General features: G+C 55.6%; 3 protein-coding genes across 6 annotated transcripts; 1 reads left to right on the forward strand and 2 right to left on the reverse strand.

Annotated features, from left to right (window-relative positions):
* Positions 1-160: 160 nt before the first annotated feature.
* ANKLE1 (ankyrin repeat and LEM domain containing 1) lies at positions 161-6,154 on the reverse strand. 2 transcript variants are annotated; one of them, XM_058727510.1, is made up of 9 exons: positions 4,887-6,154; positions 4,662-4,814; positions 4,107-4,212; positions 3,863-4,007; positions 2,862-3,635; positions 2,523-2,700; positions 1,669-1,828; positions 1,434-1,563; positions 161-1,176 (listed from the first exon to the last, which is right to left on the reverse strand). In XM_058727510.1, the coding sequence occupies exons 1-9, from the start codon at positions 5,108-5,110 to the stop codon at positions 989-991; spliced, it is 2,058 nt and encodes a 685-aa protein (XP_058583493.1). In that variant the 5' UTR covers positions 5,111-6,154; the 3' UTR covers positions 161-988. The 2 variants fall into 2 exon arrangements, with proteins under 2 accessions (XP_058583493.1, XP_058583492.1); XM_058727509.1 differs by having other exon boundaries at positions 3,863-4,212.
* Positions 6,155-6,319: 165 nt separating this feature from the next.
* On the reverse strand, positions 6,320-14,435 carry BABAM1 (BRISC and BRCA1 A complex member 1). Of its 3 annotated transcripts, none has more exons than XM_058727522.1 (10): positions 14,310-14,435; positions 13,985-14,028; positions 12,158-12,470; positions 11,373-11,431; positions 10,574-10,694; positions 10,412-10,490; positions 9,185-9,209; positions 7,821-7,950; positions 7,546-7,632; positions 6,320-6,806 (listed from the first exon to the last, which is right to left on the reverse strand). In XM_058727522.1, the coding sequence occupies exons 3-10, from the start codon at positions 12,455-12,457 to the stop codon at positions 6,603-6,605; spliced, it is 1,005 nt and encodes a 334-aa protein (XP_058583505.1). In that variant the 5' UTR covers positions 12,458-12,470; positions 13,985-14,028; positions 14,310-14,435; the 3' UTR covers positions 6,320-6,602. The 3 variants fall into 3 exon arrangements, with proteins under 3 accessions (XP_058583505.1, XP_058583504.1, XP_058583503.1); XM_058727521.1 differs by having other exon boundaries at positions 12,158-12,508; XM_058727520.1 differs by having other exon boundaries at positions 12,158-12,518.
* A 2,365-nt stretch (positions 14,436-16,800) lies between these two features.
* On the forward strand, positions 16,801-26,356 carry USHBP1 (USH1 protein network component harmonin binding protein 1). Its single transcript, XM_058727534.1, has 12 exons — positions 16,801-17,352; positions 17,444-17,592; positions 17,810-18,248; positions 21,539-21,664; positions 21,836-21,972; positions 22,139-22,279; positions 22,534-22,707; positions 23,405-23,654; positions 24,201-24,422; positions 25,384-25,490; positions 25,691-25,813; positions 26,093-26,356. Exons 1-12 carry the CDS (start codon positions 17,299-17,301, stop codon positions 26,280-26,282), a joined length of 2,112 nt encoding a protein of 703 aa, XP_058583517.1. The 5' UTR covers positions 16,801-17,298; the 3' UTR covers positions 26,283-26,356.
* Positions 26,357-26,567: the final 211 nt, after the last annotated feature.

The raw sequence follows: 26,567 nt of genomic DNA on the forward strand, positions 1-26,567 counted from the left end.
GCGCAGGTTACCTCCCGCCCCCTTCAGGACCTGGTTCGCCGAGCCACGATGATGGGCAGGGGAATCAACCCAATGAGACGGCGGATCCTCCCAAATCTAAATACACTGAAAGCTTGAAGAAGCTACTTCTGGAAACTAAAATGATCCCTCCACACCTCACCAGGATGACAGCTTGGCATTTACTAAAGCTCTAAGCATATGTGAAGTCTGATGTGGTATAGCATCGCCAGGAAGTGGCGGTTATTTATTCCATTTTATGGTGGAGGAAACAGTGGCAGAGAAACAATGTCCGGAGGCCCGAGTTGCACAGCTATCCTGGGGAGGGCTGGTCGCTCACCCACACCCTGTCGACCTCCCCAGCTCTGCCCACATATCACCACACACAGCCGGCCCCTGGAGAGCATCATGGCACCTCCCTTCCCCAAGAGATTTTCCACCAGGGCAGACGGGCTGCCTCTGGCTCAGTGCCGGGCTCTGAACCACACATCGCACTGCATGGCTTCGTTTACTCCCATCTCCACAATGACCCTCTGAGGTAGCACTCCTCACTGTCCCCACTGTACAAAGTAAGGAAACTGAGCCTCAGAGCGACAAATTCCTGACCTGGGGTCCCATAGCTGGGAAGCGGAGAAATCTGGCTCTTGACTTCGGCAGAGTCCCCCAGTCCATCCCACACGTGAGTCCCCTGCGTCTGGGAGATAAAAGCGGACTGTACAGACGGGACCAAACTGCCAAAGCGTTAGCATGTTCTGAAGCACTAGAACATTCCAAAGAACTTCTGCTTCCCTATTTGTCCTCCTCCCATGACAGGAAGCTCACTACCTCTCCAGCAGGTCCATCTGTAACAAAGTCCTCCCTCAGCTTGAGGGGGGGATATGCCATGCTGCCTGCCCCCACCCTCCGGGCTGCCTTCTGGAGATGGGGGGCTGATGTCAGCATGGGGCAGCTGAAACATTCAAACACCCCGATCTCTACCTAGGCCGGACGGTCAAGTCCCCAGTACTCCGCCGCGGGCCTGGATGTCCTGGGGCCGCAGCTCTCGCTCACCCTCGGCCAAGAAGACAAGGAGGGCGCGGTGCAGCAGATGCACCCCCAAGCGGCGTCGCCGGGTGGGTGGCCAGCTCGCCACCACTCCATAGCAGTGTCCTTGTCTCTGGTTGGTCAGTGTCTGGATGCCTGGAGAGATTAGGGGTGAGGTCACAGGGGCATCCTTGGAACCCCCTGGCAGAAGTGACGGTGAGCCCACTGCATATTACCCTTAAGCAGGGACAAACCAAAAGAGCAAAATATGTGCACATGAAGGTACACAGTTGGTGCTCAATAATTGCTCATTGGCTGAATGAATGAACAGCTCTGAGAGGAAAGGGGTGAGGGAATCAGTAGATCAAGTGCCCCTCATATGACTCCCCCCACCTCACAAGTCAGGCACCTACCTAGAGCATCCACAAGACACGCCTCTCGAGTGTAAGCCTCCACAGCAACCACATGTTGGAAGCAATGCAGGGAGACAACACCACGACCACTGGCCCAGATGTCCAAGATCTGGCGCACTTTGGGGCAGGCCTAGTGGGCCAGGGTGGGGTCAGGGACTGTCCTCCAATTCCCTCCTTCCTTAACCTCCCCAAGACCCAGCTGCCCCTGCCATGACCCTGATCTGTATCCTCACACCTGCTTTCCTGGCTGTCGACGGTGGCTGAGGGCCTCCCAGAGGTGGACATCTGGCCGGGCCCGTGTCCCTTTCCCCACATAGAAGATGGCATGGACAAAAGTCCGAAGGCGTTCAGCTGGGGTCAGTGAGAAGGCTCGGGCTGGCAGGTCCTGAGTCTCCCTGGATGAAAGGGGTCACTCAGAGAGGAAGAAGTGATGACAGTTGCCCCAGAAACAGTTTCTAAGTTCGCAAAGCAACTCGAATCCGAGTCCAGTGAGCCCGTTCCAGGGCAGAGAGCGGTGGATGCTCTCCGAGGACACTCAGCAGCTTGAACGGGGTCTAACCAACCTTTTATAGATAAAGGAGCTGATGACCAGACAGGGCTAGTGTCCCTTTTAAAGATACAAAGCAGGGGCGCCTGGGTGGCTCAGTGGGTGAAGCACCCAGCTCTTTGATTTCGGCTCAGGTCATGATCTCACGGTTTGTGAGATCGAGCCCTACATCGGACTCTGCGCTGACAGCGCAGAGCCAGTTTGGAATTTTCTCTCTCCCTCTCGCTCTGCCCCTCCCCCACTTGCACGTGCACATGTACTCTCTCTTTCTCTCTCTCTCAAAATAAACAAATAAATATTAAAGATACAAAGCAAAGGGGCGCCTGGGTGGCTCGGTTGGTTGAGCGTCTGGCTCTTGATTTTGGCTCAGGTCATGATCTCACGGTTCGTGGGTTCCAGTCCCACGTCAGACTCTGTGCTGACAGTGTGGAGCCTGCTTGGGATCCTCTCTCTCTCTCTCTCTCTCTCAGAATAAATACACTTAAAAAGAAAAGGATACAAAGCAGACCAACCCCAGAATTTTCTATCCCTGCCCCAAGTACCTGGGGTCCAGCAGTAGATACGTGAAGCTGGACTTCACGACCCCCTCCCTCCACCTTCTCTTGGGGTCCGGCCGCTCAAACTGCTGGGCAAGCACATCCTCATCTGCCTGGGCATCTGGGATACAGCCTGTCCGCAGGGCTTCGGCCAGCTCTGGGCTGTGCCCTGAAAAGTCTGAGCCTGGGGCGGGCAGGGTGTGTGTGTGTGGGAAACTGAGTCAAGGCAGACAAATGAAGGGGTTGTTCCCAGACATAAAGAATAAAGGAGGGAGGACCGAGAGCCAGGGGTCTCCAGGGATCCCTGGAAGTTCCTTGGACTCTGGATGCCCAGAACAGACTAACCAGGAGCAGCACGGGCTTCTTCCAGCTGTCGGAGGTGGTACGTCCGAGTGAAGGGTGTGATGGGGCCAGGGTTCTTGCCAAGTGCTCGGAGCCCTCGAAGTATCTCCAGGTCTGTCATGGCAGGGACTGGAGGGCACCAGCGAGAGGGGACAGGGTCCCTGCCACCTGTGGAGCTCGCCTCATCCTCTGTCAGCCAGAGGGCAGCCACATCACTGTCGAGGGACAACTCTTCGTCTTTTAGGAAGTGAACATGGGGAAGTCCAGGCAGTGGCTCCCGAGGGGGGCTCTGCGCAGGGCTCCCATCGGGGAGGGCTAGGGGGGAGGGGGAGGCATCTGGCGAAGTCAGAGTCAGGGCCTGCAGACAGGTATTTAGTTCTGCGTCCCTGTCTGCCGCAGCAGCTCGATGTACCAGCTGTGGGGTACCTGGGGACCTTGGCGTCCTCTGGGAAGGTCGAATAGTAGGCATGAGTCTCTGCTTGGTCTGGGGAGATGACCTAGCCCAGGAGGAGGTGTGCGGGGCTGGGTCTTCAGTTCCAGAAGCTTCAGTCGCAGTGACAAAGGAGGCATCTGAGCTGCAGTCCCACTGTCCTGGGGAGTACTCCAAGCTGCTATCCTTGTCAGCGATCTCAGGGCAGGCCAGGTGGCGGGGGAGTCTGGGGCCCGCTTCCAGGCCTATGTCCCTGCCATCACTCCTGCCCAGTGCTATGAAGCCCAGCGTCGCATTGGGAAGTCCAGAGGGGCTGGCGTCCAGCCCCTTTCTCCAGGGGTTTGGGCCTGAAGTAGGGGATGAGAGGGAGGGTCAGAGAGGAAGGGTGAAGAGAGCCAGAGCCAGAGATGGGGGTTGGATCAGACAGAAAGAGTCGCAGGGAGGAGGGAAAGAATCGGAGGCAGACAGTTTACCGGCCGCACCGCGTGTGAGACAGAACCAGAGAGCGGTCATCAGAGAGACACGCGAAACTAGATCAGAGAGTAAGCCCCGAGGACGCGCAGGCGCCACCCACCGCCAGGCTCGGGCTCAGGCTCAGGCTCCTGGCTCTCTGCCCGGGTCCGGGTCGATGTCTTCGTCCGAGTCTGGAGTTCCCGAAGGACGTGTGCGCAGTCCTGGTGCCCCTGCTGCTCCGCCAGGTCCAGCGGCCCGAGTCCGTCCTGCGGCGGCTTGGTCAGCAGGGGGCACCCGAGGCCCTTTTCCCTCCCTTCCTCGCTCCCTCCGGGTCCGCCCCGCCACTGTGGGCGCTGGGCTCCCACCTGGTCGCGCAGCGTCGGGTCCGCTCCATGGCCCAGCAGCAGCTCCAGGCCGCGGCGACAGCCCCAGGCGGCAGCCACGTGCAGCGGCGTGAGCGCCTCGACCGATCTGGGGCAGGAGCGGAGGAGAGGTCAGCGGAAGAGGGAATGAGAGCTCCGCCTCCGGATCCCGGAGACCGGGCTCTCGGCCCCCTATCTCCACCGCCCCCCACCCCACCCCCCAGCCTGAGACACCACTCTTGGATCCTAGACACTGCACCCTCCGCCAGACTCAAACCTCTGGTCTCTGATCCTAGAGCTCCTACCTCCAGATCCGAATCTTTGATCCCTACTTGGCCCGAGCGCAACCTCCCATCCCACCCTCAATCTGGCACCGTAGCCCCCGCCCTTGGATCTTTAGGAATCCGCCCCCAAGTCCCCAAGCCCCACCCTTGGGCCCCGAGTCTCCGCCCTCGGGCTGTGAGATGCCCTCTCCAGGACTCCCAGTTCTCGCCCTTGGATTCGGGAAATCCCTCCCCTGCGCGGATCACTCCGCCCCGGGTACGGGCCCCGCCTCACCGAGCGTTAGCATCCCCGCCCCGGTGCAGTAGGGCCTCCAGGCAGCGCAGACCGCGCGAGTGCCGGGCTCTGGCCGCCAGGTGCATGGCTGCCACGCCATCCGCGAGCACCAGGTTGGGGTCCGCGCCGCGGCGCAGCAGTTCTTCCACGGCCCTACGGACTGGGAGGTCAGAGTGGACCACGACCCTCGCCCCACCCCCCGGCCCGCCCAGCCCTCGCCCTCACCGCGGCTCCTCCTCCCGCAGCGCTGCCCGCAGCCGCCGCGCCAGGCCGGCCGCGGCGGCCATGCCCGGGATGCCCCCGGGCCCTGCCGCCCTGCCCGTCAATTTCGAACTTCCCGCGGCTCCCTTGTGCGCACGCGCCGCTCCACCCCTCGCCTCCGGTCTCCGGATGCCTCCGGAGCGTAGTGTCTCCAGCGGAGCGGAGCCTAGGCGCACCCGCGTCCACATCAGGGTTCGGGACTTCTAGTGCCTCCGGGGGCCCGCGACACCGAGTGGCGCTCAAGCAGGGTCTGGGGCCGCCGATAAGGACCCGGGCGGGTGGAGGCCACCGAGGGTGTCATTATCTCCTCTCAAAAGCGGGGAAATGCGAACGCACCCTGACGGAGGACGTGGAGCTGCGTCCCGGGCCCAGAGGTGCCCACATGCCACTATGTCTCCTGGAACGTTTTGCCCAGGCGGGCTCCACCGACGGACACGACCCAGATACCACGTAAGGTTTCAATTAACAGCTCCCACCTCCATCTCCGTGTCGCCCGTTTTCACTCCTGGGGAAACAGGACTCCGTTACTTTGGAGTGTCGGCCGCTGAGGGCCTTCATTTTCCCATCTGCAAAATGGGAGAATAATCCCTTCCAGGCTGGTGTGAAATTGAACGGGTTTCACCACAGGGATCTGGTACATAGGTGCCCAATAAATGCTCATACGGAAGAAAAGTTGGTTTTTTTTTTTTTTTTTTTTTTTTTTTTTTAATATAAGAATCTAGCTGCTAGGGGCACCTGGGTGGCTCACTCCGTTAATCGTGGGACTTCAGCTCCGGTCATGATCTCCTGGTCAATGAGTTTGAGCCCCTTGGGCTCTGCACTGACTGCTCAGAGCCTGGAGCCCTGCTTTGGGTTGTGTCTCCCTCTCTTTCTGCCCCTCCCCCACTCATGCTCCGACTCTCATTCACAGTCGCTCATTATCCAGGAAGATAATTGAATCGTAGACCTGTTGTGTGTCTCTGGTCTCCCTTTCTCTGGAAAAAACCCGTATTATTTCTTGAAAGAGCAGTAATCCCGTGGCAGAACAGAGGCATGGCCAACCGGAGCATCTCACAACTCTGGCCCACGACTGGCCCAACTGTAAGGTTACCTAACCCAGGCAAGACCAGTCACATGGAGGTATTGGGAGCCCTTGCTTCACCTGGGCTGTAGTTTGGGGAACAGTCACAGCCATGACATCCCTTTCCATGGTTCGGGAGAAGAGCAGGGCACACTGAACTCCAATCACGCAAGACAGTGGCATTATTGTCTCAACAACTGAATGCAGCCTGGCCTGAAGCTGCACTTCGCTTTTCGTCTACAAGAACCTGGCCACTCCCTTCTGTTCAGTGGGTAGGTTTTCTGTCACTTGCAACCAAAAAGACCCCAGAACACAAGGTAACTGTTGTGGAGCTGGGTTAGGGATTCTCAGATTTTTACTTTGATGATCAAAACACACAAAGAAGAACACAAATTACAGTTCACAAACTGGCGACAGGATGTGGGCTGGAAAACACCGGGAATGGGTGCCCAGGGTCCCTGGGATGCTTCCTGGAATCTTGAGTTTCCTGCCAGGGCCCCCAGGTGCCCCGGGAGCCTCCTGGAACCCTCCCCATCAGGGTGCCACGGAGCCTGGTTTGAGAACCATTCTCCAAGCCAAGGGTTTCGCTGCACAGGAAGGCTGAGAGGCACGGGGATGGTTCAGACAGTGGCTTCAACCTCAGTGGCTTCGTCGTCCTCCTCCAGCAGGCTGTAGGAGGCGTGACTCTGGCAGGGCCGCTGCAGTGGGTGAGCCAGCAGCTTAGCCATACAGTTGTGCAGCTCAAGGGCCGGCCCAGCCAGCGCCACCTCATACTTGTAGCTGGTCCCCTTGGTATCCAGGCTGCCCATGAAGGCGAACATGTCCTGTGGGGCCAGAGAGGGGCTGTTCACGCAGAGGTTCCCCTGACGGACCCTCTCTGCCCCTGGAGGGCTTCCCTGAGGAGGGGGCATCAAAGATAGGTTCTGAAGGATGAAGAGGAGTTTGCCAGAAAGAAAGCATTCCCGCAGTCAGCAAATGTTCCCTGCCACCCACCCAGTGTCAGGGACTCCGGGAGGTCTCAGGCCTGGAGCCCCTAGTCTGGAGAAGCACAGGTGGACGCAGACTACCGCCAGCCCCCACGCTAATCATCCCTGACGAACAGAGACTTTTGGTTTGGGTGCCGAGGCAGCAGTAGGAGCCAGTCTCAACTCCGCCTGTTCACAGTTGGGTAAACCGAGGCTCACAGGGAAATAGCCTATTCAAGGTCCTACAGCTAGGTCAGGGCTGGGATATAAAGGGCCAGCAGGGCCTGGGAAGGCAGGGAGGGAAGGGTGCTCCAAGCACAGGGCCCTGTGAGGGCAAAGGCAGAAAGAGAGGAGCAGGAGAAGCTAAGGATGAGGTGGGCAGGACCCTGCGTGCTCAAGGGGCCACCATCGCAATGGCCCACGCTAGCTCACGGCAGCCAGGCGGAAATGGTTGTGGGATGCCTAAATGACCACACCCGGCAGGGCCAGGGCTCCAGGGCTGCAAAAGGGACGTGGGATTCCCTAGGCCCCGGGCAGGTGGGGTCTGAGACACCCCATCTACACCCACCTGCCACCCACACGCACAACGGCCTCTCACCTTCCAGCTCATTTCCTCCTCTTTCTCGTCGGCGCCATTGTGGATGTAAACAACATCGAAGAAGAAATACGGGCACTGGAACATTTTCTGCAGCAGAACAGCAGCCTTCAGGGCTCGAGTCACCCCATGCCCCTATGACAGTTCCCCAGCTTCTGTCCTGGACTCTGGGAACCTGCCTAGAGGCACCCAGCTCTCGTGACCAGGAAGTCCCTCCTCAGGTCTAGCCACCACCCTGCTGGCTGCATATATCCCTCCCTCTCCCGGGCCTCACTCACCTTCATGGGCTCCGTCAGGGAGAACTGGGGCTGGCAGGGCGGACGGCTATAGACAAGAATGGTGCGGACCACGTACGGGGGCGGAATTGTCTGCACATTCTCCGTGACTGGCAGCTCAGTCTTCTGCTGGCTGCATAACGGAGGGTGGGGGACAGGTCAGAACACTGGGGATCCGCCCTTCTTGTCACCCTCAGAGAGCCCAGGCCTTCAATGGGCATGCAAAGCCCCACATGACCCTTCCCAAGTTCACTGCTGCCTCTGAGCCTTCCCACATGCTGTTCCTTCTGCCTCCCCAGCCTCACCCTTCTGCCTGACCTCTCCTGCTCTATCAGGGAGACTTCGCTGACCCCAAAGCTGGAGCCTGCTCTGACCACCCTCACGATCCTGAACATCCCCCCCGCATCGCTGACCTCAGGTGCACCTGTCCCACCAAGTCAGAAGACTCTAAGGCGGGGACCCAATCTTATCTGCTAAGTTAGCACCAAGGTCCCCCATCGGCCACAGCTGGATCTCACGTTAGGCGGAGGGCATTAGGCAGACAGAGGGCTGATGTCTTTAATATGTGAAAAGCAAATCTGATCATTAATAAGAAAAAAGCTGACACCTCCTTAGGAAGACAGGCAAAGGGGACCAATAGACAAATCACTGCAGGAACACTGACTGGCTTACAAATGAATGAAGAAAAAAAGGCTCAAAGAAAAGCACAGCGAAAGCAACAGGTGACCCCTTGCCACCATCAGACAGAACCTTCAGCAGCTCGAACAACCCCGGTGCCGGGGGAGGTACACAGGGCCGGTTTCCCAGGAAGGTTCTCTGGCAGAGCCTAGCAGGTTAAAAATACACACCCCTTTGATCCAGCATGACTTCCACTGAGTATTTACAGGACGGCTTCACTGGCAAAATTTGCTGAGACAGTTGTACCAGGTTAATCACGATGGAAGAGGCAAAACAAGGTCCATACCCATTTTAGGGGGCTGGGGAAAACAGGGGTTGGACTACTAGGGCCCATAAGCTAAACTTGGTTTTTATGTTTTTAAAGGGCTGGGGGGAAAATTCAAAAGTAGAACATTTTTGCGACACGTGGAAATGACATGAAATTCAAAGTCCAGTGTTCATCAGTAAAGTTTTTTTGGTACACAGCCACAGCTACTTGGGATAGGTATGGTTTGTGACCGGTCTCAGATTACTCCAGCAGAATCAAAGTCACTGTGACAGAGACCACATGGCCTGCAAAGCCGGAAATGTTTCCTGTCTGGCCCTTTACGGACACTTTGCTGCCCCCTGGATTAAAACAACGGTATGGGGGACCTCAGGGCCGTCGCAGACTAAAATGGAAGGCGAGATGAGGGGAAGGCAGTACTTACATGAGGCTGAAGAGACCTTCCAGATCTGGCAGGGATGCTAAGGAGAAGGCTGGTGGCAGAGCATGGGCAGAGCATCATCCTGGTGACAGGAGAGCCTAAGCACCTTCACACTTGCTGGGTACCACTGTGCAGGAGACATGCTGTGTGACCCTGGCCCAGTCACTTGCCCTGTCTGAGCCTGTTTTCCCTCAGCATAGATCACAAAACAGAAAGCCAGCACTGGATGCCCTGAAAACCCTGGGTGACTCAAAGTTCCTCTTTCCCTCCCAGCCAGGGCAGCTGTCCTCACAATGAGAGCCATGGGTGGGGTGTCCCCACTCCCTACCTCCTAACACTCAGCATTGTTTTTTTTGTTTTTTGTTTTTTTAACATTTATTTATTTATTATTGAAAGACAGAGAGACAGAGAGCGTGAGCAGGGGAAGGGCAGAGAGAGAGGAAGACACAGAATCCGAAGCAGGCTCCAGACTCTGAGCTGTCAGCACAGAGCCCGACGCGGGGCTCGAACTCACGAACCATGAGATCATGGCCTGAGCCGAAGTCGGACGCTTAACCGACTGAGCCACCCAGGCACCCCACAGCATTGTTTTCTAACTTATTTTCTATCTAAGTTTTGGGCTGCATGTGAGCCTTTTGTGTTCAAATTAACATAAAATGTGCCCAGGTTGGGGGAGTTATAACAGTGATTGTGACTTTTCAGTCATGTATTGCCATTTATTGAGCACCAACTGTATACTTGGTCCTGCACAGAATGCTCCACACCACGAGTGTGGTTTTGACATCTAGAGTCTAAATCAGCTTTTTTTTCCTTCTTCTTCTTTTCTGTATTATGACTTTAACAGCAGGGGAGCCTGGGTGGCTCCGTCGGTTGAGCGTCTGACTTCGGCTCAGATCTTGATTGCGCGGTTCATGAGTTCGAGCCCCGCGTTGGGCTCTGTGCTGACAGCTCAGAGCCTGGAGGCTGCTTCAGATCCTGGGTCTCCCTCTCTCCCTCTGCTAGTCCCCTGCTCGCGTGTGCTCTCTCTCTCAAAAATACACACACGTTACCTTAACGGCAACCCTAGGGGGAAGAAGGTTTTACAGAGGGATGAAAACACTGAGGTTCAAGGTTACTTGCCCAAGTTTGTAGTGACAGAACTGGGGTCTGGACCTGAGCCGGACTTCTGGGGGTTCCAAGACAACAGAACAGCCCAGCCCCCGCCACAGGGCACCCTGCCTGGAAGGATACCAAAGGTGGAGCAGGAAGCCGTCTCTAGGTCATAGAGGCAACTGCAGAGTTCGCGGGGATCAGAAGTCAGGCCGGACAGCTGCGGGGAAGCACAAGCCTCAGCGAGGTACTTCCCCACCCCCGGGGAGCCCCTAGGCGCCCCGATCCCTGCCCCAGCCTCACCCAGGCGATGTCATCATTCACCACCACCAGTGCGAATTCGTGACTCTTGTCGATCTTGTGTTTTGTCCGCACAAACATCTCAATCATCTTCTGGGAGACGTTGAGGGCGTTGGTTTTGGAGCTGGGGAGGCAGAGAGAGTTAAGGCAAGGCCTCCTGGCCTGGAGGGTGTATCCTCACCTGCCAATCCTAGGGAACCGTCTGCTAACTCCATGATTAAGCACTGGAGGCCCAGGTATTGCCGCGGGGAGGAGGCAGAGCCCAGGCACCCCTCTCCAGCTTCTGCCCTCTCCAAATGGCTTCCTCTGGCCAGCCTGGGTCTCGCAGTGGATCCGCATGAGGTCTCCCCCAGACTTTCACTCGGCCACAGATGTTTAGGGAGAGCAGTGAGGGGAAGGCAGGCTTGTCCTCAATATCCCCCAGGACTCCTTAGACCCCATCCAGGCCCTGCCACCTAGCCCCACAGAGACTCAGTTGCTCAAGCCACGGGCTTCGGGGTCAGCTAGGCCTGGGTCTGAATCCTGGCTCTGCCTTTTCGCTGTGAGGTCTTGAGCAAGTCACTTTACTTCTCAGAGTTTCTGAGTCATTGCTGTGATGTGGGAGGCACATGACAGCTCTCACATGCTTGAAACAGAGCCCTGACGGGCTGTGCTCTATTGTTATCAGGTGTCATTGCTACTCTGATGGCGCCGAGCCCCAAGCCAGGCCAAGCTGTGTGGGTCTCAGAGAGGAAGCCCTGAGTTTTCTGGGCTCAGCCCCAAGCCGCGGCTGCGTATTCAAGCCCCCAAATGCTCCTCTCACCCGTTGAAGGACTCCAGCTTTGACAGCGACATTTCTTCTGACAGGTCCAGGCAGATGATCTGCAAGAAGGTTGGAGGGAGGTGACGGCACTGTGCCTGGACATTAACCCCGGCCCCGCACGGCACGGGCCCTCTCTAAGCAGCTCTGTCTGAAAAGGCGGTATGATGGACCCGCCCCAGTTCTCAGCCAAGCAATCTACTTTGGAAGACAGCAGTTCGGGGGAAACTAGCCTAAGTCCGGGTTTACGAGGGCATCAATGAGCCAGCGAATGTCTCGTATAGCGGGTTGAATTGAGTCCCATCCCCCACAAAGACATGCCCTATAAGAATGTGACTTGTTTTGAAATTAGGGTATTTGCTGATGGAAAGAAAACAAAGGTCTTGAGATAAGATAAAGATCCTGATTCAATAAGTGTCCTTATAAGAGAAAGAAGACTCCAACACAGACAGGAAGGCTGTGTGAAAGACAGAGATTGGAGTGATGTGGCCACAAGCCAAGGAACGTGTGGAGCCCCCAAGGACCGGAAGAGGCAAAGAAGGATCTTTCCCTACAGCCTCCAGAGGGAGTATGGCCCTACCCATACCTTGATATCAGACTTCTGGCCTCCAGAATAGTGAGAGGATAGATTTCTGTTGTGCTAAGTCATCCAGCCTGTGGTAATTTGTTGTCGCAGCTCTAGAAAACGCCTACGGAGTGACTGTTTGCAGAGTGACTCCCGAAAGGCAAGAACGTTAAACCTACAGTTCCCTAACACCTCGTAGCCACAGGCCAAGCCCCACACTTACCACCTTCTCTGGACAGTTGACCCTTGGCGTCCGCACCTGGACTTCGGGGGCTGTCGGGGGCACCTGCCAGGGCTTGGGGCCGGCTCCGGGAGGATTGGGAGTCCCATCGTCAGCACTGGCCGCCTCACCCTCACCCTCGCTGCGGCTGCCCACGCTGGCCTGGGCCCCCAGTGCCCGGTCCTCAGCCCCCTCAGGATTGGAGCGTGTGCGGGGCCTGGGCTCGGCTGACTCTTCCTCTTCCTCTTCCTCCTCCTCTTCCTCCTCTTCCTCCGTGGGGCTGCTCGGCTCTGCCACCTCCATGGCCCCTGAGTGGCTGGATGGAGTAGGGTTGGGGGAAGCCAGGTTCCTCCCCTTAGGGGTTTTAAAAACATTTGGTTACTGGGCAGGACGCGGCACGAACTGCCTAATGACTGTAAAACTCACTCCTCTCTGGCCTCAGTTTCCTCATCTGTGGAATGGGTGCCGGACATCCACTCTGACTTCAGGTAACGATCTCCCATTTTTTCTGCAGAGATAACCCCGCCCCTCTCCTTGGCCAATGAACAACGCTGGCCACCACGAATGGCTCAGAGATGCGACATGACCCAACACAGGTCAGTGAGGGGCATCTCTGGGACTTCCAATAGTGCCATTAGGGAAGAGGGATTCGTTAGAGTTGCAGAGCTAGGAGGGTAGAAGTCAAGAGCTTCCAGGAGTCTCTTTTGCCTCCAAGCAGCCCTCCTGAAGTGCTGCTCACCCAGAGAATGGCAGCTGTATCTCTGCCCACCTGGGTCTAGCTAAGCCTGTGGGAAACTGAATACAGGAAACTTCATTTAAAATGGAGTGCAGAAGGGGCGCCTGGGTGGCGCAGTCGGTTAAGCGTCCGACTTCAGCCAGGTCACGATCTCGTGGTCCATGAGTTCGAGCCCCGCGTCAGGCTCTGGGCTGATGGCTCGGAGCCTGGAGCCTGTTTCCGATTCTGTGTCTCCCTCTCTCTCTGCCCCTCCCCCGTTCATGCTCTGTCTCTCTCTGTCCCAAAAATAAATAAAAAACGTTGAAAAAAAAAATAATAAATAAAATGGAGTGCAGAAGCCAAAAGGGGGCGCTCTCACGCACTACTACAAACGTAGACCCCAAACGCAAGAGAGAGACCTCGCATTCCCAACAGGAAGACTGTATTTTACTAATCCTGCAAGAAAATGAAAGATTTTCTCAGTGCCTGGCCAACAGCCCAGCCAATGACAGACTGTCATAACTTAGCCAGTGAAAAGCCACTAAACTGCAAATTCCCAGTGTACTCTAATGGATTTTGGGGTTTTAACAGCCCCCCAAATTCCCCTTTCCTCTATAAAAGAGCACTCCTCTCCTTTGTTCTGGGCTTGCCTAAGGTTTTGCTATAGCTCCTGTATTCTACATTGCAATCCTCTGCTACTCCCAAACCTCTTTTTGCTGGTAAAATAACTGACAGTTTTCATTTTAAGGTGAAGAGAATAATTAGCTGGGGTGGGCCTGGCTGGCTCAGTGGGTAGAGCGTGCACTCTTGATCTTGGGGTTGTGGGTTGGGGACCCACGCTGGGTGGAGCGATTACTTAAAACTAAAATCTTTAAAAAAAAAAAAGGTTTATTTATCTATTTTGAGAGAGAGAGGGAAAGAGACGGGGAGACAGAGAATCACAAGTGGACTCCACATTCAGCACGGAGCCGGTCGTAGGGCCTGATCTCATGAACCAAGAGATCATGACCTAAGCCGAAATCAAGAGTGGGAGGCTTAACCGACTGAGCCACCCAGGTGCCCCCTTAAAAAAAAAAAAAGATAAAGAAAAATAATTAAATAGTAATAATAATTACCTCTGGGTTCGTCTCCAGGGGACAGTGGGCTGTCTAGAGGGTGTCTGCACAAAGGAAGGGCAAGAATCTAGGTGTTAAAGGTCCCTGAGGATGGACACCAACAGTTTCCCTGTCTGGGCATGGGTGTGGGCTGATGTCCCCGTGGTCTCTGTGCGCCTTGCAACCCCCACAATCTCTAAGGAAAACAATGCTTTAGCTTCAGCAAGACAGACGGAGAAGAAACCAGAAAACTGCAGGAGAAACCAGAGCTGAAGAGGGAAGCTTCAGGAAAGGCTAGGGGCTGGACCTCTAGGGACTGGACCGCAAGCACCCAACCGCTTCTCACCGTAGCCGGAGCCTCCTTCCAACTCAGTCGAGCGCTGGCTAGGAAGCCGCCATCTTTCGCAGCCCGGAAGTAGTGCGGCGCGGGCGCGACGCCTCCTGGGAAATGTAGTCCAGCAAGCCGTCAGGCGAGCGGACGGCCGAACAGGGGAAGGCTGGTGAGCCTTGAAAGCTGATAGGCTGGGGCTGTGCTAGGGGGTGGGGTTTGGAATGTGATTGGTTAAAGGAAGAATAGCCAGAGCTTTTATGTTTCTGGCCGAATCAGGTACACTGGTCAGCGCTTCTACCCTGATAGGCTGGAACAAGGCCTAGTGAAGTGGGGCTTTCAATAGAGTCGGCTCACAGGGAGGGAGAAGGCCACTTGCAGTGTGATAAACTGAACACAGGTGACTTGGGCGGGATTTAGAAGACGAGGTGGGGCTGATTGGTGATTTGTGGAGCTGACCTAGCCCTCAATGAGGGGCGGGTTTTTGCGGACCGAGGTGGGCGTGGCCCAGGCGCCAGGCCCTTCCCAGTTACTTAATTCTGTTCCTTATTCTACAGACCTTTGAGCCCAAACTATTTCAAACCACCCTTTCTTCTTCATGCGCACTCCTCCTCTTACCCCCATAACCATTTTTTAAAAAAAGATTGTCATTTGCTTTTCTTTGTACTTTTTAAGATGTTTATTCATTTATTTTGAGAGAGAGAGAGAGAGAGAGAGAGAGAGAATCCCAAGGAGTCTCTGCAGTGTCAGAGCAGAGCTGAAAGTGGGGCTCCATCTCATGAACCGTAAGATCATGACCTGAACCGAAATCAAGTTGGATGCTTAACCAGCTGAGCCACCCAGGCACCCCACCCCCAAACAATTTAAAACCCACTTTGAAGGGGGGGTGCCTGGGTGGCTTAGTCCGTTAAGCGTCCAACTTCAGCTCAGGTCATATCTCAGTTTGTGGGTTCCAGCCCCGTGTTGGGCTCTGTGCTGACAGCTCAGAGCTTGGAGCCTGCTTCATATTCTGTCTGTCTGTCTCTCTCGGCCCCTCACCCACTTGTGCTCTTTCAAATGTGTTTCACTCTCTCTCTCAAAAATAAATAAAACATTAAAAAATTAAAAGGAAAAACACGCTTTGAGGAGCACCTGGGTGGGTCAGTTGGTTAGGGGTCAGACTTTTTTTTTTTTTCCTAAGCGTCAGACTCTTGATTTCAGCTCAGATCATGATCTCATGGTTTGTGAGTTCTTTGAGCCCGGCGTGGAACTCCTCACTGACAGTGCAGAGCCTGCTTGGGATTCTCTCTCTCTCTCCCTCTCTCTCTGCTCCTCCCCCGCTTGCACTCTCTTTCTGAAAATAAATAAACTTAAAAAAAAAAAAAAAAAAAAACCACGAGTATCAGTTTCTGTGTGTGTGTGTGTGTGTGTGTGTGTGTGTGTGTGTAAAAGGGTCAGTTAAACCTGCCCTCATAAGCCAGGCTCCAGGGATTGACATCCAGGAGGAACTATGTAAGCTGAGTCTTCAAGAATGGAGAACTTGCCAGAAAAACAAGAGAATGAAAGGCATTCCGGAAAGAAGGAAGCACCTTCGCAAAGATCTGGAGGCTTGCAAGAACTTTGGAGTGGCAGAGCCTTTAAACAGGTTAATATGGCTGGAGCAGAGGCTAAGAGCACAGATTTCAATGTGCCTGGGTGCCCCCAAGGAAGGGTGTTTCAGGCAGAGATTACAGCATAACCAAAGGTCCTGGGGTATAAGGATTGTGAACCTTCAACTGTTTACAGAGGAGAGGGGGGTCATCGTGGCTAAAGCATGGAGTATACAAGGGTGCAGGCAGCAGGCATAATTGTTAAGGGCCTCGAAAGCCAGGTAGAAGAGCTTGAAATATTTCCCAAGGGCAATGGGGAGTCATGGATGGTGTGTGAGCAGAGGAGGTGAACAATGAGGTCTCTGTCTCTGGGACCTGGGTAGGGAAGGGAGTGGAGGGGTGGCTGGAGAGTCCAGGGAGGGAGCTGGGCTGGCATCCAGGTAGGAGGGGAGAGGCTTGGGCTCTTATTATGGATGGAGATGAGGAGGGCCTTTAGAGACGGATGCAGGGAAAATGGGCAGGACGTAGGGACTATCTGGGCTCTGAGGAATCCAACATTTACACAGGAGAAACGGCAGCTGGCAGAGAAAGCAGAGATGGGAAGGCCAGGGAGGTAGGGAACAAGTGGAAATATTACAATTCAGTTCCTGGATGATGCTTGGCCATGTGCAAATTGCTTGTTAAAATTTCCACGGCATTGTAGAAAAATGCTATAATTACTGCCCCCCCCCACACACACACATTTTACAGATAAGAAAACTGAGGCTCAGAGGTGGAGGAGACTCGAGATCAGAGGCTGAGGTGAGGAGTAGCTGACACCTCAGGAGCCGGACACGTGTCCCCAGCTGATGGGACTGGAGGAAGCTGATGCCCTTGAGGAGGAAACAGCACAATAACAAGTCACATGACCAGGGGAGGGGGGCTTCCTGTTTCCTGGCCCCTCCCGAGCCAGCCTTGGCCAGCCCAGGTCTCAGCAGGCAGTGGTCAGAGCTACCCCAAGAATGTCCAGGGATTTGGCCTGCTGACCAAGGGGCTCCCAGAGGCACAGAGGACTAGAATTTGAGCAGGCTGAGGGGACCCAATCCCAAGATTGGGGCCTCTGGCTCAAAAGAGCCCTGGGGAGGAGAAGTGACTCTTGAAGTTGCTAAGCCAGGCCCAGACTGGGGAGCACAGAGGGAGTGAAAGATAAAGGAGGCAGAGGAGAAGAGGAGGTCAGAACAATTTTTTGAGATAGTGAGCTGCCTGTCAAGGGAGGCATTCAAATGCACCAAATCAACATTGATAACCCAAGATCCCTTCCAAAGGGAGGAAATCAATGCCCATTTCACAGAAGAAGAAATTAAGGCTACCCAGGACAGCCAGGACAAGAGCTGAGATCAGGCGGTGGTTTCAGGGGGAGAGGGAGAAGTTAGATCCAGAGGACTGACTTCTGGACAGCAATGAGTTCCCGGGCCGCACGACCCCGAAGCCGGCGAGGGAGGCACACTCCACCCGTAAGTGCTCCCCTCCCTGCCACACCCGGTTCTTTGGGGCCACTCATAGCCCTGCCTGGCTTCAGAGCTTGGTCCCGTGGGTCATTTTCAGGGGGAGCTGGATCCTGTGGCGGAGAGTTCAGAGGAGGCCGAGGCAGCCGGCGGGAGTTCTGAGCCGGGCCCTGTGCCATCTCAGGAGAGCTGCAAGCCAGAGCTGCTGGGGCCAGAGGCAGAAGCCAGGGGTCAGGGCTTGGGGGGCAGGTAAGGCCCACTTGGTCTGTGCTCCCCCCACTCTAGCTCTGGTACAATTTCCCTACCCCTAGGTCTGCCTGTGTTCCTCCCTTGCTCACACACATGCCATAGCTTCCCATTGTCCTCATCAGCCCAACTTGCGAGGACCTGGATAACACAGCCCCCGTGAGTTAGCCACCCCAGATGACCCCATTTCCAGAATCTTCCTTGTCTCACCTGACCGCAGGCCCGCCAAAGAGGCTGAAGAGAACTCTAACAGAGGACCGGCCCCACCTCTCAAGGGACCCCATGGGCCTGCAGAGGAAGGCCACCAGGCCACAGATGTAGCCCCACGGCCCGGGGAGCTGGTCCCCCCCAGGCCTGGAGCCTCTGATGTGTTTCAGATTCTCCAGCATGCCCTGAGCTCGCTGGAGGCTGCTGCTGCGGCCTGGCACCGCCGGCCCCCAAGCTGTCCTGGGCCTGTGGAGGCAGAGGACAGAAGTGAGGCAGGACCAAAGCCCTGCCTGGAGGAGGAGGGGGCAGGGGCTTGCCAGAGGGAGGCAGCTCGCCTGGCAGAGAGGAATGCCTGGCTGCGATTGGCCCTGGGCAGCCGAGAAGAGGAGCTGATTCGCGTGCAGGCCTCCGTGCAGGCCATCCAGGCTGAAAAGGAGACGTTGCAGAGGGAGGTGAGTGGGGGAGCTCTGCCTCCCAGAGCTCTCTAAGGGGTGTGGGGGGTGCGCCTGGCATAGGCAACGTTCAATCATTAGCTCCTTAGAAGAACTTTTATGGAGGGGCTTCTGGGTGGTTCAGTCGGTTAAGTGACCAACTTCAGCTCAGGTCATGATCTCACAGGTTCATGAGTTCGAGCCCCGCACCGGGTTCTCTGCTGTCTGCTGTCGGCACAGAGCCTGCTTCGGATCCTCTGTCTCTCTCTCTCTCTCTCTCTCTCTGCACCTCCCCCGCTCGTGCACACGCATGGTCCCTCTCAAAAATAAATACCCATTTAGGGGTGCCGGTGAGTTCGAGCCCCGCTTTTTTAAAATTAAGAATTAAAATAAAACGAAATAAACTTAAAAAAAGAAAAACTTTCGTAGAGCATTGACTGCTGGCCCTGAGTAAATAAAACTCCCTTGCCTTCTTAGTTCAGGTGGTCAGAGATACCCCCTGAGCAGGTGACACTTGAATGAGGAGGTAAGGGAGGAGCCATGCAAGGATCTGGGGAAAGAGCATGCCAGGCAGAGCAGGAAGCCCCTCCCTGGGGCAGGAGTGTGATTCAAGGAAATGTGAGGAGGGGCACCTGGGTGGCTCAGTGGGTTGGGCGTCCGACTTCAGCTCAGGTCATGATCTCACCATAGGTAGGTTTGAGCCCCGCGTGGGGCCCTTGTGCTGACAGCTCAGAGCCTGGAGCCTGCTTGGGATTCTGGGTCTCCCTCTCTCTCTGCCCCTCCTCCGCTCATGCTCTGTCTCTCTCGGTCTCAAAAATAAATAAAACATTAAAAAAATTAAAAAAAAAAAAAAGGAACTGTGAAGAGGCCAAGGGGAGGGCAGGCTGGTGATGGGGGCAGATTTACAGGGTCTTGGGGATGCTGGGAGTTGAGCTTTTGCTCTCTGAGCCCGAGGGGATCTTGGAGGATTTTTTTGAGCAAAAAGGGGCGGGACCTGATGGTGCGTTCACAGGCGCCCTCTGGCGGCCACGGGGGGAACAGCCTGTGGGAGGGGCGAGGGTGGACTCCTGGAGATCCAGGAGGCACTGGTCCAGACACCAGATGGTGGAAATTGTGGAGGCGGCCCGAAGTGGGCAGATACTGGGTGGTGTGGAAGGTGTTGCTGGCAGGTTTGGGTCTGAAAGCTAGAGAAGGGTTGAGGACAAGTCCTGGTTTGGGAGCCCGCGGGGCTGGAGAAATGGGGATGCTGCAGGAGGGGCAGGTGTGGTGGGAGGGGGACCAGAAGCTGTTTGGGTCCTAACCAGCACCAGGCACCCATGAGCCACCCATGTGGGGCCATCAAAGAGACAGTTCTGTGTCTGAGTCCGGGGCTCAGGGGAGATGTCAGGGTAGGAGAAACACATCTGGGCCTCTTTAGCATGTGGATGCAATCTAAAGCCATGTGGCTGAAAGAGATCGTGGGAAACAGGTCCTCAAGTCGGGCAGGACCCGGTGGCAAGATGTGGGACTGCCAGAGCCCAGCCTGAGGGGTGGGGCCCACTTCCAGGCTGGGAAAGAAAATCCCCCCTCCACATTCCTCTCCCCACCCCCACCACCTCTGGCAGCCACCCCTCTGATCTCTGGATCAGTGAGTTTGATGTTCCGTCTTCTTTTGTTTGCGATTTCACATAGAAGTGAGGTCATAAAGTATTTGCCTTTCTCTGTCTGACTTATTTCACTTAGCATAATGCCCTCAAGGTCCATCCATGTTGTTGCAAATAGCAAGATTTTCTTCTTCTTCTTCTTCTTCTTCTTCTTCTTCTTCTTCTTCTTCTTCTTCTTCTTCTTTTTAAGATTTTATTTTTAGGGCCACCTGGGTAGCTCAGTCAGTTGAGCGTCCCATTCTTGATTTCAGCTCAGGTCATGATCCTGGGGTCTTGGGATCATGCTCAGCATGGAGCCTGCTTAAGACTTTCTCTCTCCCTCCCTCTGCCCCTCTTCCCTGTTTGTTTGCTCTCTTAAAAAAAAAAAGGGGGGGGGATGGGGCGCCTGGGTGGTTCAGTCGGTTGGGCGGCCGACTTCGGCTCGGGTCATGATCTCGCGGTCCATGAGTTCGAGCCCCGCGTTGGGCTCTGTGCTGACAGCTCAGAGCCTGGAGCCTGTTTCGGATTCTGTGTCTCCCTCTCTCTCTGCCCCTCCCCTGTTCATGCTCTGTCTCTCTCTGTCTCAAAAATAAATAAACATTAAAAAAATTTTTTTTAAAAAGGAGGGGCACCTGGGTGGCTCAGTCAGTTAAGCATCCGACTTCGGCTCAGGTCATGGTCTCATAGTTCACGGGTTCGAGCCCTGCATCCGGCTCTGTGCTGACAGCTCAGAGCCTGGAGCCTGCTTCGGATTCTGTGTGTGTGTCTCTCTCTCTCCCTGCCCCTTCCCGACTCTCTCTCTCTCTCAAAAATCAACATTAAAAAATGTATATTTTTTTAAAAAAGCGTTTTATTTTTACATAATATCTTTACCCAATGTGGAGCTCAAACTCACCACCCTGAGACCAAGAGTCACAGGCTCCACCGACTGAGTCAGCCAGACACCCCTCCTTCTTTTTTAAGGCCAAATACTATTCCACTGTTTATACACCAGCTCTTTAGCCATTCATCTGCTAATGATCGCCTGGGCTGCAGTGAACATAGGGGCACAGATATCTTTTCCAGTTACTTTTTTCATTTTCTTCACACAAATACCCAGAAGTGGAATAGCTAATCGTGTGATAGTTCTATCCTTAATTCTTTTCTTTTCTTTTTTCTTCTTTTTTTTTTATGTTTATTTATTTTTGAAAGAGAGTGCACGCACGGGGACATGTGAGCGAAGGAGGGGCAGAGAGAGAAGGAAACACAGAATCTGAAGCAGGCTCCAGGCTCTGTGCTGATGGCTCAGAGCCCGACATGGGGGTTGAACTCACCAGCCGTGAGATCGTGACCTGAGCTGAGGTTGGATGGTTAACCGACTGAGCCACCCAGGCACCTGTCCCAGGAACACTTCTTAAGGAGGACTGGGCCACAGGGGGTCAGTCCGTTAAGCGCCCAACTCTTGACTTTGGCTCAGGTCATGACCTCGTGGTTGGTGAGATTGAACCCCACGTTGGGCTCTGTGTTGGCAGTGCAGTGCCTGCTTGGAATTCTCTGTCTCTCTTCCTCTCTTTCTGACTCTCCCATGCACGAATGTGCTCGCTCTCTCTCTCACAAAATAAATAAACTTTAAAAAAAAGGGGGGGGCTGCTGGGAGGTTGGAGTCTCCAGGCCTAACCTACTCCATCCTCCTTTCCCACCCACCCCCAGGTCCAGGAGCTCCAGGATTCCCTGATGAAGCTGGAGCCCTTTCCACTTCCCTCCCGTGGCCAAGCAGGTGGCTCGGGCAGTGGCTCCAGCAGTTCTGGGGTAGATGAAGAGCCCTGGGGGACTCAGGTGAGTGTGGGAAGCTTAAAACCACAATCTTGAGATCTGTGGGATTTGGAGCAGTGAGACTGAAATCCTGGTCATGCAATCCAGTAGCTTCTGGGCTTGCAAAAGGCCTAAATCCGTGATTCTGGGCTCTCAATGACAATCCGGGTGAATCAAGTAACCTCTTTCTGGCAGGACCCCTTCTCCCTGGCTCACCCCCTGCTCCGGCGCCTCCGGAGTGATTCCAGCACTCAGATGTTTGGGCCTCTCCGCACTCAACCCCTCGCCCCCGAGGTGCGCATCATGGAAAGCCAGACGGAACGGCTCCAGGGGTAAGGGCCACCCATGCTGAGCTCGTAAGGGCACCGCTTCCTTCCCAGCTGGCCTATAAGCCCCAGTCTGGAGCTGGAATGGAGTGGGGAGGAGGATGGCAGTCAGTTGGGTCCTGGCTGCCCTGCGGGGCCTCTCACGTCCCCCCTTCCCTAACTTCGGAGGCAGGAGCATCGAGAAGCTCAAGTGTTTCAACCATCTGCTGTCAGCCGTGCTGCAGGGGTACAAGGGCCGGTGTGAAGGCCTCAGCATGCAGCTGGGCCAGCGGGAGGCTGAAGCCACAGCACTGCGTCTGGCCTTGCAGTACAGGTCAGTGCATCCCACCCATGGTATCACTGGTGTGGAAGGGAATGGGTACGCTCAGGAGGAACCCCCATCCCAGAGAGAGTCAGGGCCCTTGCAGGAAAGCACTTTCCCACTTAGTCCTGGGGTGCTGAAGGAGTTTACATGCTCCCAGGGGCGGGGGCGGGGGGACGCAGTGAAGGATCCAGGAGCAAGTGGGGACGTCACCCACGCAAGATGGAGCCAGGTGTCCCAGAGCACTCAGAATCAGTGTGTCACAGTGAGCACTGTGAGGAGGCGTATGGAGTCCTGCTCACTCTCCGGGAGGCAGATTCGGGAGCAAGAGAGGAAGCCCCTATGAGGGACCTGGAGGTGGCTGAGAAGGAGGCTCAGAGGCTGCTGGCACACGAGGAGGCTGCCATGGATGGAGGGACACCACAGAATCCACAGCCAAGGTACCCCAGGGAACCCTGAGAACTGGGAGGGCCAGTGAGTGGGGTTCTTATTAGAGAATGGGCCTCCCACAGCTGGCTTCGTGTTGGGGTTTGGCCTGGCCGTGCCCAGCAAAGTTGGTGTAGGGGCTCTCTGTGGTTGGTTGGCCTGAAGCCCGGGTAGAGCTGGCTGGTGGCTACTCAAGAAAGTTGGCATGGGTGGTTGACAGCCGCTGGGATTGGTATGGGACCCACCAGGGATGGCTTGATGATGGATGACGGTGCCTACTGATTAGAACTGGCATGATGGTGTTTAATGGGGTTGGCTTGATGCTGGTACGCGTGGGGCTTGGCATGACGTTGCCAAATAGAGTCGGCCAGCTGAGCAATGGTACCCATTGTGTTGGCCTGATGGCATCCATCATGTTGGCATAAGTGATAGGGCCTCTTGAGTTGGTGTGGTGGCTTCCACTACGATGGCATGAGCAACAGTAATCATTGACACGATGGTGTTCACTACATTGTCTTGATGAATAATGGTGCCCATTGGGGTTTATATTATGGTGTCCGTCATGTTGGTATAACAGCACTCACCACAGACGGCATAGAACCCATCACGGTCCGTAAGACGGAAGAAGGCAAAGCCCACCAGGGTTGGCATGAAGTTAGCACAACTATGGCCACACGTGTTGACATTAGACCCCTCTTCGGTTTCCTGTAGCCCCGAGGGCAGCAGTGTGGATCGGCCCACACCACAGGAGCTGGCTACCCAGCTCTGGGGCTACGTCCAGCGTCTCCAGGAGCGCCGTGCTCTGGTGAAGATCCCCCCAGAGCCTGGCCCAACCTTGGCACCCATGCCCACTGTGCCCCATGCGGAGGCCATGGTGCAGGCCATTCTGGGGACCCAGCCTGGCCCAGTCCTACCCCGGTTGGAGAAGATGCAGATCCAGCGGGACCTGGCGGCCACACGGGTACACATGGGCAGCGGGCACCGTGTCGGTCTTTTCTGGTGGGACAAAGCCCTTTGCTGAGGCTTAGAGGGAGGATTGGGGGACCGAGTAGCAAAGGAGAGTTCTACCTGGCTGGGGGCAGACTTCCTGGAGGGAAGGGAATCGGAGCCTGGGATTTTGAGGGATGACTAGGACTTTGTCTTCTGGAATTCAGTTTCTCAGAAGATTCTGAATGTAGCTTTCCCAAATTTCCTTCCTATGGAAAGGAGATGGTGGCAGGGGGACATAGTCTGAGGTTTATACCCTGGCATGAAAGATCTGAGGTTCTAGAGTTGGAGAAACTCCAGACGCTTCCTGAGATGCCACTTGACCTCGTCTAAGATATTTGTGCTCTCTGAACGACGATTTCTATAGCTGTCGTTTTTAGGAGATGATAGTTCCCACCATACAAGATCATGGTGAGGGTTTGAGTTCTTGCCTGACCAGTCCTCACTGGGTGCCTCCTGGGCCTTCAGTTTCCCCAGATCCCAGAGGCCCAAATTCTCTGCCCACTTCTTGTTCTCTCAGGAGACTCTGGCAGAACTGATGCTGCGGCTACAGTTGATGAGGCGGGAGAAGCGGGGTCTGGAGCTGAAGGAGGCTGCCCTCCGGGCCCAGGGCCCAGCCCATGTGCTCCTGCTAGAGCAGCTGCGGTGGGAACAGGCACAGCTCCGGACCGGTGGGGCCAACAGTAGTGGTGGGGACAGCAGTGGAGGCGGGAGCAGTGGAGACGAAGAGGAGTCGTCTCAGGTGAGTGGCCCTTCCTGGACCTGGTGGGGATAGCCATATACTGCTGGCTATGTGGCCCTGGTCAATCCCAGACTCCTCTGAGCCTTGGCTTGCATTTCTGCACAAAGAAATGTGTTGAAAGGTTAGAGCGCATGTCAAAGTTTAGGGGAGCCTGGCTGGCTCAGTCGGTTAAGCGTCCAACTTCAGCTCAGGTCATGATCTCACGGTGCGTGGGTTCAAGCCCTACATCGGGCTCTGTGCTCACAGCTCAGGACCTGGAGCCCGCTTCCGATTCTGTGTCTCCCCCTCTCTCTGCTGCTTCCCTCTCTGCTCACGCTCCATCCCTCTCTTAAAAATAAATAAACATTAAAAAAAAATGCACGTCAAAGTTCATACCTGTACTTTGGGTTTTTGTTTTGTTTTCTCTGAAGGTCTGGAGCCCAATAAGCCCCAAGGCGTTTAGCGTCTTCCACTCAAACCTGTACCTCCTGCTTCCCACCCCCAGGGTTATTCATACTCTGGCGGCATCGCCCCTCCAACAGCCCCAGCCCGCGCTTCGCGTCTTCTTAAATTTTTGGCTCTAGCTTCCACCCTGAGGACTTCCCTTTTGCCCCTTCCTATCTAATCATGTCTGTCCTCTGCTTAAAGCCTTCAGCAGCTTATAGAACCCTCCTTTGGATCACCTCTGCTACCTCCAAGCCTTTGTAGGTGCTGTGCCCCCGCCAGGAACACTGGTCATCTCCCTCTTTGTCTAATTAAGCCCATGATCTCTTGCAGGTCTGTGCTCAGATATCACCTGCCTCCAGATGAGATTCCCCGTTAGGGAGTCATTTTGTCCTAATTAGGGTTTCTCATCAGACTGGGGGCTTCGTGAGGGCAGGGGCTGTGGCTGCCACAGCCTGGGTGACTTCAACGTCCGGCTTGGGCTGAACACACGCTCCACCTGAGCCAATGTCACTTTCCTCCCTTCTGCCTCCCACAGGGCCCTCCGGCTGTTCTTGGTGGCAGCAGGGGCATTGATGGAGGCCAGGTGGGCAAAGCGCAGGGCCCGGAGATTCTAGCCCAGGAACTAGCAGCGTCACTTCACCGGTGTGTGTCTCGGTCCCGGGCTGGGACGGATGGGTTGGGCGGGTCTATGTGAGAATCCCTGGGGGCACTGTGAGCCGCAGAGGGCCGGGCATCCATCTGCGTACAGGTGTGTTCACCTGGGAATACAGGTGGGTAGGTGGAGGGAAGGAAGACTGGATTGGCTGTGGCCATGAGCTCCTCTCTCCTCACCCCTGCACCAGGGCCCTGAGCCTGCGGGAGCAGCTGCAGTCTCTGCGAGAGGAACTGGAACAGGTGGCTCAGAAGGGGCGAGCCAGACGTGCTCAGAGTGCCGAGCTGAACAATGATTTATGCAAGGCTCACAGGTGGGTCTCCCTTCCCTGTACTCCCCCCCCACTCCCCGCCCCGTGACCTCAGAAGTGTCCCTGGCTCTCTCTGGCCTGCAGCCTTCCCCTGTAAGGTAGGTGGCAGGTCCAATCCATCCCGTGCCTCCCCTGACACCCAGTGTTTGCCGGCCCCTTTCTGAACGGGACCCCAGGAAAACTCAGGCTCGGAGAGCTCCCGTCTGGTGCTGGGAACACATAGCTCCTGATTTGGTGGGAGGGGGGGGCTGTTTCCTGGCTCAGCCTACTCATCCCCTCCAGTGCCCTGGTCCTGGCCTTCCGAGGTGCCCACCGGAAGCAGGAAGAGCAACGGAGGAAGCTGGAACAGCAGGTGGCACTAATGGAGGTTCGACAGGCAGAGGAACTGGAAATGCTAGAAGCCACCGTAAGGGCGCTGGGGAGGCCCAGACCGTCTCGTCCACCTCCCCGGCTGGGAGAGACCTTTCTGTAGGCCCCATTCTGGCTGTGTCTGGGTGTACCAGACAATTAGGGCAGGCCACATCATAAACTGTCCTGGAGTGATACCGTATCATGTGTGACCTTGAATGTCGGGACCTGTTGGGTGGGATGGGACACTTGGGCGTCTGGAACCTGATGGAGGGGTGGCTGGGCATTTGGGAAGGGCTCCAGGTCTTTGGCCTGGCACCCCGTGGCATGTGAATGTGATATGTCAGCGGGATCATGCCAGAGGTCATGACAAACCTAGGGCTGGCTCAAGGATTCAGGGGTCAGTGAG

This window comes from Neofelis nebulosa, chromosome 4 (assembly GCF_028018385.1).
Source record: "Neofelis nebulosa isolate mNeoNeb1 chromosome 4, mNeoNeb1.pri, whole genome shotgun sequence".
NCBI lineage: Eukaryota > Metazoa > Chordata > Mammalia > Carnivora > Felidae > Neofelis > Neofelis nebulosa.